The 19,755-nt window shown below is 34.1% G+C and overlaps 2 protein-coding genes and 1 long non-coding RNA gene across 3 annotated transcripts in view; 1 reads left to right on the top strand and 2 right to left on the bottom strand.

Annotated features, from left to right (window-relative positions):
* LOC136997203 (uncharacterized) overlaps positions 1 to 19,755 on the bottom strand; it is a 228,001-nt gene that overhangs the window by 109,119 nt on the left and 99,127 nt on the right. The gene's annotated exons all lie outside the window — the stretch shown is intronic.
* On the bottom strand, positions 4,817 to 7,905 carry LOC136997484 (uncharacterized). Its single transcript, XM_067348389.1, has one exon. It carries the CDS (start codon positions 6,785 to 6,787, stop codon positions 5,249 to 5,251), a length of 1,539 nt encoding a protein of 512 aa, XP_067204490.1. The 5' UTR covers positions 6,788 to 7,905; the 3' UTR covers positions 4,817 to 5,248.
* On the top strand, positions 14,902 to 17,553 carry LOC136997188 (ATP-dependent DNA helicase PIF1-like). The gene is made up of 3 exons (XM_067347643.1): positions 14,902 to 17,066; positions 17,298 to 17,435; positions 17,546 to 17,553. The coding sequence occupies exons 1-3, from the start codon at positions 15,794 to 15,796 to the stop codon at positions 17,551 to 17,553; spliced, it is 1,419 nt and encodes a 472-aa protein (XP_067203744.1). The 5' UTR covers positions 14,902 to 15,793.

The following is a 19,755-nucleotide window of genomic DNA, read 5'->3' as shown; positions in this document are numbered from 1 at the left end:
GCCCCAGTCTCGGAGGCCTATCTGCACTGTCTCATCTCCGTTCATCTTCGTAACGATGCCGCGTTGCCATCCTCCTTTTGTTTCAAGAGCAACAATGTCACCTAGTTTTGTATTCGAGTGGAAAAATCGGCGTTTGTTCATCCGCTGGTTGAAGTCCTCCATCATTTTTTGGAAGGATTCTTTACTATTTTCCAAGTGAATCCAAATTAGCATAGGCGAAAACACCCTTACTATTTTAACAGCAAACGGCGAGCGGCTCAGTTTTTGAGTATCGAGGTGTTCGATCTCCATGTTTCTATAAACAAAAAGGTGGTGTTGGGGTTAGGTGCGAATTTCGAGTCGCAACTGCGAGACCTCATGATAAGGAGCGAAACAGATTAAAATAGATAAAACAATAAAATGAGTAAAATCAAAGTTGGCGCTTGTGTAAAGTTGATAGGGAAACTGTTGTTTATGTATTTCTCTTCTTTTCTTCCTGTCTTTCTTTCCGTCTCCCCCCCTTTTTTTTTTTTTTTATTATTTTTTTTTCTTTAAGGGAAAGAGAAATCAAGCGGTCAATCCTTCAGTGCGAATGTATAAGTGGATGCGTCCTTTGCAGGTAGTAGGGGGTAGGTTCCCCTCTGTGAAGAGTCTTCTATCTGGTTTCGTTCTGCGGGTGGTTGTGTAGCTTCTCGGTTTTCATCGCGTGGTTTTTTCAGTTTTAAGTGTAATAGGAGCTGAGTTAACGAGTCCCAGATGGCTCCAAGCAAATATATGGACCATCCGTATACTGTGTGTAGAGCATAGCCATGCACAATGGTATCCAGTATTAGTTTTACTGCTCTTACTGCCAAGTAAATTCCTAAAAATCCAGCGCTTATATTGCCGAAAATTAGGAATCGATTCCAAAATTTCTGCCATGCCGAGATAGCTATTTTTTCAACTGATGCCTCATCTAGGAAGTTTGCAAAAGATCCTCCATCGTGCATAATCGTAGAGTGGCCCATCATTCCTCTGGCCAAGGTGTTTAACATTGCGGGTCTCTCAGCAGGAAACATAATATGATCCCTGAGATCGCTTAAGGCGATGCTGGAGTAGTACTGTTTTACCGACGAAAAATTAATTTCGTAGTTTAAGAAAATTTTTTTATTGCATGTATAGAATTACAAATCCTTTTAGGTGATTAAAGTATACATGCTAAAGAATCGGCTGGTATAACATTTAAAACAAAAAACAGAAAAAATTTGGAAATTTTACCGACAAGCTGTCGGTGCATACAAATATTTGTTTAATATAAAAATTATACAGCTTGCAGGTGCAAAATTAACATTCCGGCCGAAAGAGAATATATCAAAGATTAATAGGGAACTGTTAGAATTGAGTTCAGAGATGTAGTCTAAAAATGTTTCCTGAATTAGAGTTTATGCAAAGCATGCGTGCAATATAGACGATAATGAGGTAAAAAAGGGCAATAGATTAGTTCCGGGATTTTGGGATAGAGGCGCTATACAGTTCTCAGTGTCATAAAGTAGTATATGTATATATTAGGTTAGTTATGTGTCTACACACACATTTACCCGTCATTTAGTACATTTTAGTTTATTATATACATATATATTATACATATATTATACGGATAAATGTGTGTGTGGACACATAACTAACCTAATATGTACATATGCTATTTCTCTCTCTTTCTCTCTCTCTCTCTCTCTCTCTCTTTCTCTCTCTCTCTTTCTCTCTCTATATATATATATATATATATATAAATATATAGAGGTTTGTGTTACGAAGAAAAATGATTTTATACGTTCAATTTGTACAGTTTTCATTGCACTGTACCTTATACACAATATTATACACAATATATATATATAGAGAGAGAGAGAGAGAGAAAGAGAGATTGTAAAATAATATTGTGTATAAGATACAGTGCACTTTTAAATTGAACAATATAAATTATATATAGAGAATTTATATAGATACATATTTGATATATATATAATTAATGTTATTCAATGTTATTTTACAAATGTCATTGTAGTCAATGAATCATTTATTTCTTGTATATAGAATAAATATGTTGAGATTTTAATGTAGAGATATGATTCAATTAAATATTGTGTAAGATACAGTGAAAGAAAAACTGTACTAATTGAACACATTATAAAAGCATTCCTATTCGTAAAAATAGAACTATTTTTAAAATTTTTACATATTATGATTGTATTAACATTAAACATTTCAAAATCATAGAATAATTTACACAATATTAATTTAACCATATCTGTACATTAAAATCTCTACATATTTATTTCATATACAAGAAATGCATGACTCATTGACATTTATACAATGACATTTGTAAAATAACATTGACTAACACATTACAAAACTTTGAAACAAGTTTATAGGAATTTATGGGGGTTTATAGGATAATAAGACAACATTTTTGCAGAAATAGAATTGTTTTATTCTAATTCTAAATTTCCATTAAATTTCCATTATACATAACGTATAAAAAAATTTTTATAATACATTTTTTTCATATAAATAATACAATAATAGTCCGAGTAAGAGTTATACATATAATAAATGAAATAAAATACATGGCACATGTATCGCACATTTGAACAAAAAATACAAAACTATATAATGCTTATCGTCTCAGTTTCTTTTTCAAAACATTGCATGTTTTCATAAAAATACTAATTACACGTCAAATCTCTTTTCAATCGCATCACATTTTGCGTTGTGTCTAATACATCTTATGTTTGCTGCGAATAAACTAAAATCACAGAAATAGTGTAAAAAATCATTACAATAAACCAATATTGTAATTAATGATAATTGACCAAAGTTTATAACACAAAATGTGATGCGATTGAAAAGAGATTTTGTTATACATATAATAAATGAAATAAAATACATCGCACATGTATCGCACATTTCAACAAAAAATACAAAACTATATAATGCTTATCGTTTCAGTTTCTTTTTCAAAACATTGCATGTTTTCATAAAAATATTACACGTCAAATCTCTTTTCAATCGCATCACATTTTGCGTTGTGTCTAATATATCTTATGTTTGCTGCGAATAAACTAAAATCACAGAAATAGCGCAAAATATAATTACAATAAACCAATATTGTAATTAATGATAATTGACCGAAGTTTACAACGCAAAATGTGATGTGAAATAACGAAATACGAAATAGAATACGAATAGAATAGAACAAAATTACCAATAATATCCATATGGATTGTACGCCGAAGGCTGGTGGTATGGTGCACCGTACGATGGTGGGCCCGGCGGTGGATACGATGGTGGGCCCGGCGGTAGATACGATGGTGGTCCCGGCGGTGGATATCGTGGTGGCCACGGAGGAATACATGGTGACGCAATACTGTACGCTGGAGCGTGTGTGGAGTATGTCGTAACATACGGCGGAGCGCACGAAATATGCCATTGAGGTGGTGATGGTGCTGCTGGTGGTGGTGGTGGTGGTGTCCTGCCTTGTGTCCTCTTCTGCACCGTGCGCAATTTCTTCCTTATAATGTTGTGAATCCGCTGCAAACAGAAGAAAATATTATATTTAAAAACACATATAATATTAAATTTAACATTTTATATAATTAATTGTGCATGCAAGCACATACACGCACATACACTCGCGAATACGCATGCACGGACATACACGCACATACACTCGCGAATACGCATGCACGGACATACACGCACATACACTCGCGAATACGCATGCACGGACATACACGCACATACACTCGCGAATACGCATGCACGCACATACACTCGCGAATACACATGCACGCACATTCATTCACACAGATGCTACAATTTAATTTTATTACTTACTTTATTTAATGCGTTTAATTTTCCATGCGGTTGATTCCCCTGCACGGGCTGTAGCACGTTGACGGATGCTTGGACGGGCGCATAAAAATATTATAAAATATAATATATATTATATTATATAATAATAATATATATTATAATATATATTATATTATATATATTATATTATAATATATATTATATTATAATATAATATATATTATATCATAAAATATTATACAAATATTCGCACATATTTTTCTTGGACTCAAATTCCATCACAAGGCTCCAATGTACGAAACGAAATAGACATATACAATGTGTAATAAATATAAAGTAAAAATGAAAATATAACATTTGACACATATAATAATATAGACTATATATTATATATAATTAATGTCGCTTTCCTTATTTTTATCCTTATATAATTAATTCAAAGTTAATTATTATTTATTGAGTATACAGATATTGAACATAATTATCTTTATTTTGTATTTTATAGAATAATGATAAAAGTGTTTTACATATCTTATATTTTATATATATACTGAATACATTTTTTGAATATTGTAATATGCATTTATCGTTTCAGTCATTATGCTATGAAATCCAAAATAAAGATAATTACATATTTGTGCAATATGTGTGTATACGTTTAAATTAATTAATTATTTAATTAATTTATATACTTATTTATTTTGTACTTATTACATAAGGAAAAAAGGAAAGAATAACTTTCTTTTTTTAGTGATATGTACAGTATTATGTGTGTGTACTGTACATATAACTAAAAAAAAGAAAGTTATTTCCTTTTTTTCCTTATGTAATAAGTACAAAATAAATAAGTATATAAATTAATTAAATAATTAATTAATTTAAACGTATACACACATATTGCACAAATATGTAGTTATCTTTATTTTGGATTTCATAGCATAATGACTGAAACGATAAATGCATATTACAATATTCAAAAAATGTATTCAGTATATATATAAAATATAAGATATGTAAAACACTTTTATCATTATTCTATAAAATACAAAATAAAGATAATTATGTTCAATATCTGTATACTCAATAAATAATAATTAACTTTGTATTAATTATATAAGGATAAAAATAAGAAAAGTATAAGACATTTTTCTTCAGTGATATATATAGTATTATATGTATATTTTTCATTTATTATTTTGTCATATTTAGTTTGTATTTATTTGACACCTTGTATACGCCTATGTTTTCTCGGACATTATATTGCAGCCTTGCGACGAAATTTCAGTCGAGGAAACAAGCGCAAGCATCGTTTGTTTACAAACTTCCGATGACACACGTACACAGACCACACGTCAGTGTAGTGAGTTACCACTACAAACAAATGCGTACACACGGACCTACGCGGCGTAGGCTACGCCGATAATGTCGCTTCATTTTTAGTACCATCGAAATGATGGCGCTTTCGCGTCGGAGTTCGGCTGCCACTCCAGCATCCCCTTAAATCTCTTTCAGTATATATGCCGCTGGTAGCAAGTGATCCGGGGCTAATGTATTTCCAGCTCGGTGTTGTCATCGGTTTCATGGTCATCGGCGGTACTGTATGTATTGGTTTGGGAGTGAGTCTATACCATGCATCTCCCAGAAGATACATGGGTGGTGCGAATAAATTGCACGTAATCTGCGTTCCTTGTCGTAACAGTATATGGGTTTGCGGTGTTAAAAATTGTGTTCTGTTTTCTCGCGTCACAGGCAATTGATCATAGCATTCTTCGGTGTGTGCTACTCTTACTTCGACAGGCACACATTTTACTATGTGTATTACTTCGCCAGCTAGTAAGGCCATGTATCCTGGTCCCTTCATGAAGTGATAAGCGAAGACATCCGGCGATTGGGTGGCTATGGCTAATGAATTGTGTAATATTTTTTGTTCGAGCTGACATTGTTGCAGTAAAATATTCTTGTATAGTTCACTAAATTGAGTCCGCACATGTTTCTCTACATATACAAATTTAGAGTTCATATAGGTGAAGATGTCCAAATTAGCTATGCGTGATTCCTTTTTAAAAATTGCTACGCCTGGTGAAGTTTCGAAAATTACTAATTTTGGATGTTTCGTGTGGAAAAGAGTGTATCCACAAGTCGAATAGGAGTCTCTGCTTGCCAATGCAAAAACTGTGTCTTCTGTAGTCATGGAATAAACAATTTGCTGTTGTTTGTTGACGACGTCTATTATTCTGTGTGCATATCCTTCATATAATACTCCATAAGTGCCGAACCTGCAAGTATCCGTGGGCATGGATGCCCAGTAGGTATCCCCACCCTCGATGTCAGTGCAATGTGTTGCGCTCAACGCGCAGGTCACTCCAGACCTCAGTTGGACTCGGTTCGTGTTTATCTTCACGTCAGCTATATAATCCTGTAGTGTAATTTTTATGGTTGCGAGTACCACGGCTTTTTCCCATGTGCCAAATGGATCGCAATACGTTGTTCCGGAACAGGTGCCATCATTGTTCACGTGTCCGGCCAGTGTTACCGGTCGTGTTGCAGTTTGATTGGATTTCAATCCTGTTATTCGAGTATTCCCGATTTCGTAAGTACCATACATATGCATTCGTTGGCAGGCGTCTCTTGATACCTCTTCTATATACGCGTGCTTTCCGTTGTACACGTCCATGGAGTGAGAGAACATTCCGCATCTCCTGATTAATCTGTCTATTTCTATTTTGCATTGTATAACTCTCGCGGAGGTAAATTCGTTAATTTGTAGCAATTGTATATAAATCTTTTGAGCTGCTACTTCTGGCTGTGGTATATCACATTCCTCTATCCCCAGTAATGATAGAGTCGTAATGTTCGTCGATGCAGATCCGCAGTCATATCCTATTATGCCTTTAGTGCCGCGTAACCAAAAATTTAGCACGGCGATTATTAAAAATCCTCGGAGATCCATCTGAAATTTAGCACGTCTAAGGTATATTAATATAGCGCACCTTTAATTGTCAAGCTTGTTGTTATTACTTATTTCCTTATTTGCTAATCAATTTATCATTTATTTATTTATAAAATTTTTTTTTTGTGTAAAATATATTTATATATATTTTTTTTATAGTTACTTATTTTAATTAATAATAATAAAATTACTTAATTATTAGGAGTTGGTTTGATGTGTGAGATTCGTAGGCGATTAGGGTGTACAACGCGACTGTTCTTTTTTATTTTAATTCTTACGTTATTTCTATTCAATATTTCTAAGACCTCATGGGGTCCTGTGTATTGATCTCCAAATTTGCCAGGTTTAGGGCCTTTTAATAAAAAGACTTGATCACCAAGTTTGAATGTTTGTGGGTTTATCTTTTTATCATAGTGTCTTTTCGATTTAATTTTTGCTTCGACAACGTTTTCTCGGGCATTTTTCTGAATTGCGTGGAGTTGACTAACTAGATTTACAAGATATTCGTTGTAAGTTGCTAATTTATCGCCAGATGCTAAAGGTTCATTTGACGGAATTCGTGCTATTTTGCCGAAGATTAATTCGTAAGGCGTGTGTTTAGTTGCTTCATGTACACTAGTGTTATAATTATACATCGCGAGACTTATCCATCTATCCCACTGTTTTTGTTCTCTTGCATATTGTTTTAAATATTCTCCTAATGCGTGATGTGATCTTTCTAATGAGCCGTTTGATTGAGGATGGAATGCGGTTGTACGGAATTTACGAATTTTAAATATTTTAGCTACCTTTTTCATTAAGTCACTGATAAAATTTCTACCCTGGTCTGTTAAAATTGCTTTCGGAGAACCGAATACACAAATAAATCGATCGACGAAAGCTTCGGCTACCGTTTCGGCAGTTTGGTCGGATAACGGTATTCCCATGCTAAATTTAGTGAGTTGGTCTTGTAGAGTTAAGATATATTCATTGCCACGTTCGGTTTTAGGCAAAGGTCCTACGATATCCATGGCGACCTTATCGAAAGATGATCCGGGTGTATCGGTAATTATCATAGGTTGTTTGGTTTTTACGCGAACTAGTTTCTTTAATTGGCAATGTAAACATTGTTGGATAAAACGCTGTACATCTGTTTTAAATTTTCCCAGTAATAATTATGTTTGATTCTATTATACGTTTTAGTTACTCCGCGATGTCCCCCAGTGGGTAAACAGTGCGTTTCTCCTATTATTATTGGTCGTAGATCTCTAGGTGGATATTTAACTAATCCATTGCAAATAATTAATTTAATTGGTGCGTCAAGGAATATTAATTGTAGCTGATTTTTGACATTGTTCCACGGTACATTGTTAATAAAATCCGTTTTAGCAATACTAAGTGTTTCAATTTTTAAATTTTCAACAGTTTCTTTTAAGTTATTTAAAGCGGTTATGATTCGAGATAAAGTTAATGTTGGGCCTTCTCGTTGTTCTTCGCTTATCGGCAATATTATATGATAATAATTTTTTATTTTAATGGTTTTAGGTTGATTTAACATAAGATTATTTAAATTTGGAAGTTTGTTTCGTTCGAATAACTTTTGCGAACCGGAATCTAAAGGTTTACCGTTTGTATCAACAAAATATGCTATGTTGTCTTTACGTAAGAATAATAGATCGCGAGATTCAATTATATTATTTTTTATTATTTGCTGATTATTAATAGTGGGTTTACTATAATTTTTGATATTGATCTCTTGGTTATTGTCTATATTTTCTTGTTCCTCGTCTTCATCACTGTTTTCTTTATCAGGCGGATCATTTCTATCGTCTAACAATATAATGTTATCGTCTATTTGCTCTTTTATTAAATTATCTTGATCGGTAATTCGACGTCGTGCTGTCCGACTTCTTGTTAGTATTTTGTCATGTGTAGGTGGACTGTGAATTAATGCTCTCTCTATTATTTGTTGATTTGGTTCATCTAATTCTTCTTGGGTAAATGGTATCGAGTCTGTATTATTTTTAATTGCATTTTCGTTTTCTTCGGTGTCGGAAAAATGTAATTCGTAATTTTCTTCCTCGCTATCAGAAAGATGCGATTTGTAATTATCATTTTCTTCAGTGTCAGAGAGGCGTAGTTCGTAATTATCATCTTCCTCTGAAGAATCGGAGAGATACAATTTATAATTATCTTCTTCTTCGTCAAATTCTCTTTGCGTTTTTAAGGTTGTTTTAGCATTTTTAAAGATTTTTCGTTTCTGTCTGCCCTTTCTAACTGGTTTACAATCGACTTCTTCAAGGTTTATAGGATTTCGTGATAATGCATCTGCGTTTACATTCATTTTACCTGCTTTATATTCCACTTCATAATCGTATTCCGCTAATTTTAGTCTCCATCGTAATATTCTCATGTTCGCATCTTGAGCATTCTTAAACCACATTAAAGGCTTGTGATCGGTTACCAGTGTAAATTTTCGTCCATATAAGTATGGTCGAAAATGTTTAACGCAATAAACTATTGCTAATGCTTCCTTTTTGTATGTATCGTATTTCAGTTCGTTATCTGTTAAAGTACGAGATGCATAAGCCACTGGACGATCCTTATTTATTTCTCCTTGCGATAATATTCCTCCTACTGCTATCCCAGAAGCATCCGTTGTTAAAATAAATGGTTTTGAAAAATCAGGATATTGCAATACGGGCTCTTTACATAATAATTGTTTCAATATTTCGAAAGATTCTTCTTGAGTAATCGTCCATTCAAATCGTGTATCGTTTTTTAACAAATTAGTTAATGGTTTTGCCAGTTTTGAAAAATTCGGTATAAATCGTCTATAATATCCAGCGAGTCCTAAAAATTGTTTAATGTTTTTTGGTGTTTTGGGCCTAGGAAATAATTTTACTGCTTCTAACTTCTTAGGATCAGGTTTAACTCCATTTTTACTAATTATGTGCCCTAGATAAGTTACTTCTGTTTTTAAGAATTCACATTTGTCCGGTTGTAATTTTAAATTGGCCTTTCGAAGCCTTTCAATTAATAAATTGTATTTCCTTTCGTGTTCTTCCAATGAGGCGGCGTAAATAACGATGTCGTCCATATAAACAAATAATTCCTGGCCTTGTAGTCCTGATAATACTAGATCCATTAAACGTTGAAAAGTAGCAGGTGCATTTTTTAATCCAAAAGGCATTCTATCGAATTCATAATGTCCAAAAGGAGTGGTGAAAGCAGTTTTATGGCCATCTGCAGGATCCATTTTTATTTGATGAAATCCGGAAGCTAAATCACATACGGAGAAGTATTGCGCTCCTCCTAATTGATCAAGAATATCGACAATATTCGGTAATGGATAAGCATCTCCGATTGTTTTATCGTTTAAAGCTCGAAAATCTAAAACCATTCTCCAGCGTTTATTTCCTTTCGAGTCTTCCTTTTTGGGTACTATCCATATGGGTGTATTATACGGTGATTGCGAAGGTTTAACTATACCTCCTGTCAGCAGTTCTTCTACTTGTTTATTTATCTCTTCCTTATGAGATTGCGGAAATCTATATTGCCTCGTGTTTATCGGTCGATCATCCGTTGTTGAAATTTGATGTTGTAATATTTGAGTGGCAGTTAAATTTTCTCCAGGTATGTGAAATCGGTCTTGACTCTGTGTAATAAGCCTTATTATGCCTTCTTTTTCTCGTGCGTTTAAGTGTTCCAAACGTAGTAGGTCGACGATTTCTGTAAGACGATCCTTTCCAGATTTTTCTGCTACTACTAGACACTTGCTACGGACTGGAGTGTTAACAGCGTCTTGACTTAGATTTTCATGCGGAGTTAACTTCTCCATGCAATCTTTTACTAATTTTTTCACATTTTCATGTTTATGTTTAGATTTCCTCCTGCGCATAAATTTATCTATCATTTCCTGAGTCCTAATTTTCGATAACGTCAAAATTTTCGAAGATGGTTTATTTTTACTCTTAATACTGTCATTAATCGTTATTTTTGGATTAAAATGTTGGATTTTATCCAGTAGCTCTTCAATTGTTACATATGTATCCTGATTTTCTTTTCCATTATTTTTCGAGAGTGATCCAACCTTTGGAAATTTTATATCTTTTAGGGAGGATAGAAAACTTCTCCCTTTTAAATTTTTAAAAGAAGATTGTGCCGAATTGCGTAGCGAGGTTTGGTAACTTCCCTCCTCGCAACCGACGGGGTCTGGAGAGGTTTGGTAACTTCCCTCTCCGGGAATGATTTGATGATTCGGAAAAGTATGGAAACCTTTCCCTTCAAAGGATATAGAATCACTCATTTCTTTTGACGAGGTTCGACGGCTTTCCTCCCCGTTTTTGGAATTGTTTAATAATTTTGGAGGGGTTTGACAACTTCCCTCTCTACCTTCAGGATCATTCTTTTTTTCGGCGTTATTTTTATCTTTACCTTTGATTTTATCTTTATTTTTAATTTCTTTTTTAATTTTATTATTTGACACGTTATCATTTTTGTTCACTTTGATCTTAGCTTTATTTTTATTACCATCTTCGAATTTTTCATTATTATTAATAATGTTAACGTTATTAATGTTTCTATCGTCGAATTCATCGTTGTTAAATTCATTTTGCATCTTAAGAGTTTCGTCGCTTTCAGGTTGTATTGTTGTCTCTCGCGTTTTCCTTAAACTATCCTGGTTAAGATCAATTTTATGGTCGTCGAGCAGTTCACTCAGGGGCCTGAGTCGAAGGGTAGGTACTCGAATTTCAACCTCTTCGTCCAAAGTGCTTATGACATTCAAATAAGCTTTTCCCGACACGTTTTCCACGATAGTATCTCCCAAATATATTCCGTGCGCTAATTTGATTTTTGGTAAATAACCTATTTTTATTTCTGGATTTTTTATTCTCACGTAAAACAAGGATTCTGATCTGGGTGATGCTACGATAGTTTCTGGAGAAGAAAATGTCACGCAGTTTTCAAAAACGTTTAGTCGTTCGTGTGCGTAATCGATAGTTGAAGCTGTTTGTTTAAAGAAATCGTTTCCTAATATTCCTGATTGCGTAATCGGAAAGTCATCGGCTACTATGTGGAATTTTACTGACTCGCCGAAAAGAGTAAGAGCGATTTCTCCGAGTGTATAAACGGGGTAATTATTTATACCATTTAACTGTAAAACGTTATTATAATTAATATTTAAATTTTGAGGCACAAAATTTTCCTTAATTATGTTAGGACCGGAACCTGTGTCTAGCATAAAAGTTATGGGCAAAATCATTTCGTTAATTTTTATTTGGACAGTAGGTACGCGACTCTGTTTGTTAAGATTTACAGTTACGGGCCGAATTTCCGAAGGGTCACTTTTTACGCATTTTTTTGTGAGGTCGACGGGCGTAAGGTCTGGTCGGACCCCTGCGGTACGCCCGATTTCGAGGGGCCGTTCCCATTTCCCGTGTTTCCTTCTCTTTTACGATTATTACTTGCAATGCGCAATTGACAATTTTCAATTAGGTGCCCGTTTTCTTTACAATAACGGCAAAACGTTCCGTCAGCAGAATTTGCTGGTTGATTAGGATTTGAACGGCAGTTTTTAGCTGTATGGCCCAAGTTATTACAAATTTGACAGATAATTCTGTTTTGATTATTAAGATTTGTTTGCTCGTTTTGTTTTTTCCAACAATTATTGGCAGAATGGCCCGGTCGGTCGCACCACTGGCAAATTATGGAGATCTTATTGTTAAAATTACTTATTTGGTTATTAGAATTATTTAGGCGGCAATTTTTTGCATTATGACCCGGTTTAAAACATAATTGACATTTTATGGTATTTTCCTGCACCATATTTATTGATCGTTGAGCTTGAGGATCACGTAATCGACACTTTTCTGCACTATGTCCGCGTTTTTTACAAATCTGGCAAATTAAGATTTCAGTGCCTAAATTATTTTGTTTAAAAGAGTCTGCCATTTGCATAAGTTTCCTACAATTAGCTGCTGAGTGGCCAATTTTAAAGCAAATTTGACAAATTCTGGAACGATTTTCCTGTACATTATTTCGGTCGGAGTTAGCAGGTCCATGTCGTAAATCTGTAATAGCACGAAGCTCTCTTTCTATGCGTAGGGCATCTGTTACAGTCGCCTGTACGTCTAAGTTTCGAGCGATCCTCTGCTCGATTTCGGGTTTTAGGCCTCGGATGAAACATTTACACATGTCTTTTTCTAAAGATGCTCGCACGTCGTGATCTGTTAACGCGTGTTCTGAACTACGATAGGCTTCTCGTATCTGTTTTCCTAAGAGTTTTACACGATTAGCATAAGTGACGACATCCTCGTCATTCTTTTGATATACGTTTCCTAATTCTCCCTGTAACTGATACACATTTTTAGATCCGCCGTAAATTTGTTTTAGATATTTAGTTAACTGAGCTACTGTTTCGAAATCTTGATCTCTAATTGTTCGTCGCGCCTCGCCTACTATTCGCGTTCGTAAAATTTTAGTAAATTGAGGCTCTGCTTCATGGGGCAACATAGACTTTGCCTCTTCGCATCCTTCGATAAAATAATTTAATGGGATATTTTTTCCGTCGAAAAATGGAACGGCTTCGACCGCGTATTTTAGGGTAGCAAACGGATTACCTTGCGCCATATTTTTCACCCTTTTACTGTCACTTGGACTTAGTTTAAAATTTAAATGTTCGTTCTCACCACACGGTCTAATAGTCTCGTCACCAGAATCGTCGGAATCGTACTCGGGAGCACTAGGTTCCACTAAAAACGCTTCAATTTCAGGTTCGTTAGCGTTGAATTTAATTTGTTTAGGGACGCGAGCGGAGGAGGCTGCTGGAGTGGATGTGTAAAGTGTATCTAATGTGTCTGATTTAGTTTTCTTTTTGCTTTTTATTGCGGCATTAAATTGTTCTTCTATTTTATCTTTATCGGAGTTAGACCTCGTTGTCATTCCTACCTCTCAAAAATTGCACTTTTCATCCCGGACGAGCCCCCAATTTTTATTCTTTCTATCAAGTCTGTTACGTCCTGATAGATGTAGAATTTTTTTCGTTGGGCTCGGCGATCGACGTAAACGGACCTGACCGCACGAGCCGAGCGGCACGTTTAGGACTTGCGACGGGTCAGCGACTGGAAGAGTCGTTTTTACTCCGTCAACAAGTCAACCGCTCGTGGTTCCCTTTTTGGGTCAAGGAATTGAATCCCTATTACCCGGGGCGGAACCTTTGTGCGCAATTTGAGAGGGAAGGTGTGAGGGGGGGTGACGAACGAGGAGGGTGTGGTTAAATGAAAAAGAACAAAAGTTTAATTTATTAAAGACAACATTTTAATTTGATTGAATTTATAATTAGGATACAAAAACTTAATTCTTAATCGCAGGTGCTAATAATTTTATTTTGTGTATTCTTTACAAATGTGTGTGTGTGTGTGTGTGTATGTGGATTATTTTTCCGGAGGGAGGACAGAAGAAATAATAAAATAAAGAGAAATGAACTGACTTACTCGTTGCAGAGTAGTTTCGGATCGCGTTGAATATGTTCGGTGGTTCTGAGCAGGCGCCCCGTTGAGGGAAGGTGTTGTATAGGCGTCGGACCCTTTTGTAAACGAGTGGGCACCCTACTGCGGGATGGTGTCGTCAGGGTGATGAGTCTTCTACTTGAGATGCACCACGAGATGGTCGCGACAAAGTATCAACTGATTTTACTCTTTGATTCGCGCCCCCGAACTACTCGAAAAACTGTTTCGAGAAACTGAGCTAAACGGAATAACTGCGCAAACTGCTTGAAAAACTGTGTGTGATTGTGTATAGTTGCGCTTGGAGCCACCAAAACACGGGTTTTTATACCCTTTCCTTGGGGTGGATCCATTTGGAAAATCTTAGGTTTTTGAAGCGGGGATCGAATAGGAATTAGTCTTGTGAGAAGATTTTTAATGTGGGGGAGGATGGCGTCATTTTTAACTAATAGGATTAGGTTTAGGTAATTAAGTTACTTGGAATGGGGGTAGGAAGAAAGGGGCCCTAACGAATAAGGAATAGCGTCGTTTCGGGTCCATATGCGATGGGGGTAGGTTTTTGAGGTGGCGTAACCCGGTTGGTGTTAATTAGTATAGGTGGGGTGCATCTCAGTGTCGGTTGATCTAGGTGGGCGTAGTCTTTAGACCGTACGACGGAATGAAGGGTGGTCTATAGAGGTGCTTGCCCCGATTCCCGGCTTTCGGATTGGAGGGTTGAGAATCGGTATATGAGTTCGCGAGGCCTTGGGTCACTGATCTAATAAATTTGACAGTTTACGACTGTCGCGTGGCCCTGGGGTCGCGTGGAGAGTGCGATTAATGCATCTCGGTTTCCCAGACCTACTGAACACGTGCACCGTATCAGGTGTCATGCCTTCTAGGCGTGCGACTGTGGTCATTACCCGATCGTCACTCGGTAAAATCCTATCTATTAGGGTTCCCGTAGGCAGAATCCAAGTATATGGCTAGCTAGTGCCAGTTTTTATTTCCTACTTTAAACATCTGGAGTCGACTAAAGACTCCGGTTACCGCAAGTTTTGACTTTTATGATTTTTCTGACGACGATAGGCACGCTGACCGACCAAGGTATTTTCAAATATCTATCCCCCTTGCTATTTTTCTCTGTGAGAAAGTTCGAGCTCATGGTGTCTCGTGAGAAAAACAGCTCTGGCGTTATAATATTCTTTAAAAGTTTTTTGTTGGTCCCGTGTTTACTAGGTCTGGTATTTAATAAAAAGAAAAGAATCGTGAAGTCTGATCAGGACGTAACAATATCTAATTTGACTTTTATGTACATACATCTTCGATTGTGTGAAATATTTGACACAAGCGATTGCGACGATGGTTGGTTTGGAAAAAAGCATATTCTTTTGCTTGGAGATTTACTTCAATTACCTCCTGTACGTGAAGATTTTATCTTTGCAAACTTCTCAAAGGAAAAGATAGATAAATATTTCGGTTGCTTAGGAGTTGCAATTTGTGGACAACATTATTTAATTATGATGAATTAACAATTAATATGCGTCAGAAAGGAGATGGATCTTACCGTGAATTGTTATCGAGAGTTCGTATTGGTTTACTAACAAAATCCGATTCTGACATTCTACAAAAGAGAAAGATATCTTTTGAGGGAGATTCCTTCGAGTCTAGATTAAACGAATTGTGTAATTTTATTAATAATATGACATCAGATACTGTTTGTTTGCTGCCTACTTGTCACATGTGTGATGTTTTAAACGCTGCAATGTTAAGTCGTATTCCTTCGAAAGAAATAGTATTAGTTGCTGAAGATACGGTCAAGTGTAGTCCATATGTAAAAAAGAAAGTGTTAAAGGTATTGGAAAATAATGATGAGGACAACTCTAAAACAGCTGGGCTTTCGAAACGTATTACTATAAAAATTGGAGCAAAAGTTATGATAAGACGTAACATAGATGCTACTTTAGGTCTCGTAAATGGCACGATTGCTCAAGTGATTTCAATTGTACAAGATATATCTACCGATCGCGTAGAAAGCATTAAACTTCTTTTACCATCAGGTTCGGAATATTTAATTCAAAGAGTAAGTGTTAAATTTGAGGTAATGGATAGAGTGTATGTTATTAGAGAACAATTTCCATTGTCTCTGAGTTATGGAATTACTATTCATAAAAGCCAAGGATTGAGTTTGCAGAATGCTATTATGGATATAGGTAATTCTGTATTTAGTCATGGTCAAATTTACGTTGCTTTGTCACGACTAACATCTTTAGATAGGTTACATTTGATTAATTTTGATCCTTCATCTATAACAGCTAGTGAAGAAGCTATTATTGAATATAATCGATTAAAACGATTAAACAATACAGAAACAAAAACTATTTCTCTTGTAAAAGAGCGATATCGTAGAATAAAAGATGTTTTATGGGCAGTGCCAAAAATAGTTAATTCTATTCAAGAGTCACATGAGAAGGTGCGAAAAAATATTACTTGGAACATGTATGGTTTCCAAAATGTAGATGAAGTTTCATGTTATGCAAATGCAGTATTACAATGTTTGTTACATTTAAATTCTATTAGAAAACAAATAGCCGATTATGATAAACTAAACGATTTAAATGTATTAATGTGTCATTATGAAAATAAAGTGCACAACTTGAATACATACGTTATACGGCAATCTTTAGGAGAGTATTTTTCCAAAAGTGTTAAACGAGATGCATGTGAATTCTTTACAGCTCTATGTACAAAATACGATAGTATAAAAAGTTTAATAGAGCATCAAGTTACTACCATTAAACAATGCAAAAGTTGTAATTATACAAAAACTATTGTTAATAATAATATTTTTATTTCAATTCCAATAAATAAATGCAAGAAACAAACTTATGATCTTAATGAGTTATTAAACTTAACATTTTCCCATTTTTGGTGTCAATTGAACAACGAATCATGCAAAAATTGTACCAAAAATGAAATATTAGTTAAAAGTGAATTTACATTAAGCAGAGATATCATTGTTATTCATTTAATACCCATTCAAGACGGTAAATCAGTAAAAACAGATAAGTTTACTTTGCGTGCTGTTCCAACAACTAAAGTAATAATTGTTGGGCAATTGTACAAAGTAATGAGTGCTATACTTTATCATGGACCATCTATCGAAAAAGGTCATTACACAAGTATATGTAGAGAAGAAATGTCTAACATTTGGATTGAAGCTGACGATGCGTTAATTAAAAAAAGACAATGGCCTAGAGGTGCTAAAGATGTTTTTGTTATTTTCTTACAGAGAATTGATCAGTAAAAGTAATCTGCTTTTATATATATATATAAAAAATGCAATAATTTAGAAATGCAAATATTATGATCATAAATAATTTTCTTTATAAAACATGTTGTGAAGTATAAAAAAATTATTAGATTTGTTAAGTTAAAAAGAGGACCGTCGTATTGAAAAAATATGACGGGGGTGGTGGTGGGACCTCATTGGTAAAGTTTATTATTACCATTATTTTTACTAAAAAAAAGAAATGATATCTCACAAAAATGAACCTTTTTTTAAAAAAAAGGTAAAAAAAGGGCGCCAAGTACACGCCTTGTTGTATTAAAAAAAAGTTTTTATCATAAAAAATCTTTCAAAAAAATTGTCTTCTCAAAAAAAGTTTTTCTCATAAAAAACCTTTCAAAAAATCTTTTTCTCATAAAAAAAGCCTTTCAAAAAAATTTTTCTTATTAAAAAAAACCTTTCCAAAAAATTGTTTTCAGAAAAAGTTTTCCTCATAAAAAAACCTTTCAAAAACAGTTTTCCTCATTAAAAAAACCTTTTAAAAAAATTGTCTTTTCAAAAAAAGTTTTTCTCATAAAAAAACCTTTCAAAAAATAGTCTTTTTAAAAAAAGTTCTCATAAAAAAACCTTTTCAAAAAAATATTTCCTCATAAAAAACTTTTCCAAAAAATTGTACTTTTAAAAAAAGTTCTATATACTAAACAAATTAAAATTTGCTATATATTCTGTCTATAAAAGAGGTGATATCAGAAAATGACGCCAAGTTTAAATAAAACCTTTCAAAAAAAGTTGTATTTATATATATTTAACCAAGCATCGATAAGACTGTATTTTAAAATGATATTTGTGCTTATATCTTATTACATAGTTGATTTTTATTAAGTATACTTTCTAAAATAATTGCATTTGTATCTAGTTATTTTTTTTATATCTGTACCTAGTTAAATAAAAAAATTTTTCAAACTTAATCAAAATAAAAAAATATTACAAAATTTCGCAAAAAACTTGGCGCTGCTATAAAATAGCCTTAAAATATTATTATTAAATTTACATGATTAATGCCCAATTCCACCAACGTAGATTAACTTTAATCTCGGTTCAACTTACTCTTCATCTTTTTCTAGTTCTAAGAATTAAAAAAAGGTGAAGAGTAAGTTGAACCGAGATTAAAGTTAATCTACGTTGGTGGAATCGGGCATAAGTATTATAATGACTCAAAGTGACCAGAGCGGCAAACGGCGACGCGATAGCCAATTAAACTCTTGTTCTTACGGTAAAATTGTAAGTTGATTGGCTATAACGTCGCCGCTCGCCGCTCCGTTGCTCTAGTCTGAGCCGAAATGATTGGCTATAACGTCGCCGCTCGCCGCTCCGTTGCTCTAGTCTGAGCCGAAATTTTAAGGCTATTTTATAGCAGCGCCAAGTTTTTTGCGAAATTTTGTAATATTTTTTTATTTTGATTAAGTTTGAAAAATTTTTTTATTTAACTAGGTACAGATATAAAAAAAATAACTAGATACAAATGCAATTATTTTAGAAAGTATACTTAATAAAAATCAACTATGTAATAAGATATAAGCACAAATATCATTTTAAAATACAGTCTTATCGATGCTTGGTTAAATATATATAAATACAACTTTTTTTGAAAGGTTTTATTTAAACTTGGCGTCATTTTCTGATATCACCTCTTTTATAGACAGAATATATAGCAAATTTTAATTTGTTTAGTATATAGAACTTTTTTTAAAAGTACAATTTTTTGGAAAAGTTTTTTATGAGGAAATATTTTTTTGAAAAGGTTTTTTTATGAAAACTTTTTTTAAAAAGACTATTTTTTGAAAGGTTTTTTTATGAGAAAAACTTTTTTTGAAAAGATAATTTTTTTAAAAGGTTTTTTTAATGAGGAAAACTGTTTTTGAAAGGTTTTTTTATGAGGAATACATAATACAGTAAAAAGCGAATAATATTATCTTGTTATTTTCGTGTGGAATTCACTTACTTTATTATTATACGCCAGTGCTCGGAATTAGTTGAACATTTCAGCCGATTTCCGCGGTATACGCCTTCTTTCCTCTCCTTACCGCGCGCGCCGCAGCCGCTAGGGCCAGCGCCGCCGAGCATTAGGAGCGACACTATCTGATTATGAGTGGGTTCTTCTCCCTATTTATTAAAATTTTTAAAAATTTATTAAAAATAAATTTTTTATTTTT

This window comes from Linepithema humile, chromosome 1 (assembly GCF_040581485.1).
Source record: "Linepithema humile isolate Giens D197 chromosome 1, Lhum_UNIL_v1.0, whole genome shotgun sequence".
Classification (NCBI taxonomy): Eukaryota; Metazoa; Arthropoda; class Insecta; order Hymenoptera; family Formicidae; genus Linepithema; species Linepithema humile.
Note: the sequence above shows the minus strand (reverse complement) of the source record. Positions and strands in the feature narration are given on the sequence as shown.

Excerpts from the sequence above, each read along its gene's own strand:
- LOC136997484 (XM_067348389.1), bottom strand. The coding sequence starts at position 6,787 with ATGGATCTCCGAGGATTTTTAATAATCGCCGTGCTAAATTTTTGGTTA.
- LOC136997188 (XM_067347643.1), top strand. The coding sequence starts at position 15,794 with ATGCGTCAGAAAGGAGATGGATCTTACCGTGAATTGTTATCGAGAGTT. Across the intron at positions 17,067-17,297 it reads CATTAAACAATGCAAAAGTT|ACGGTAAATCAGTAAAAACA; the intron begins GTAATTATACAA and ends TACCCATTCAAG.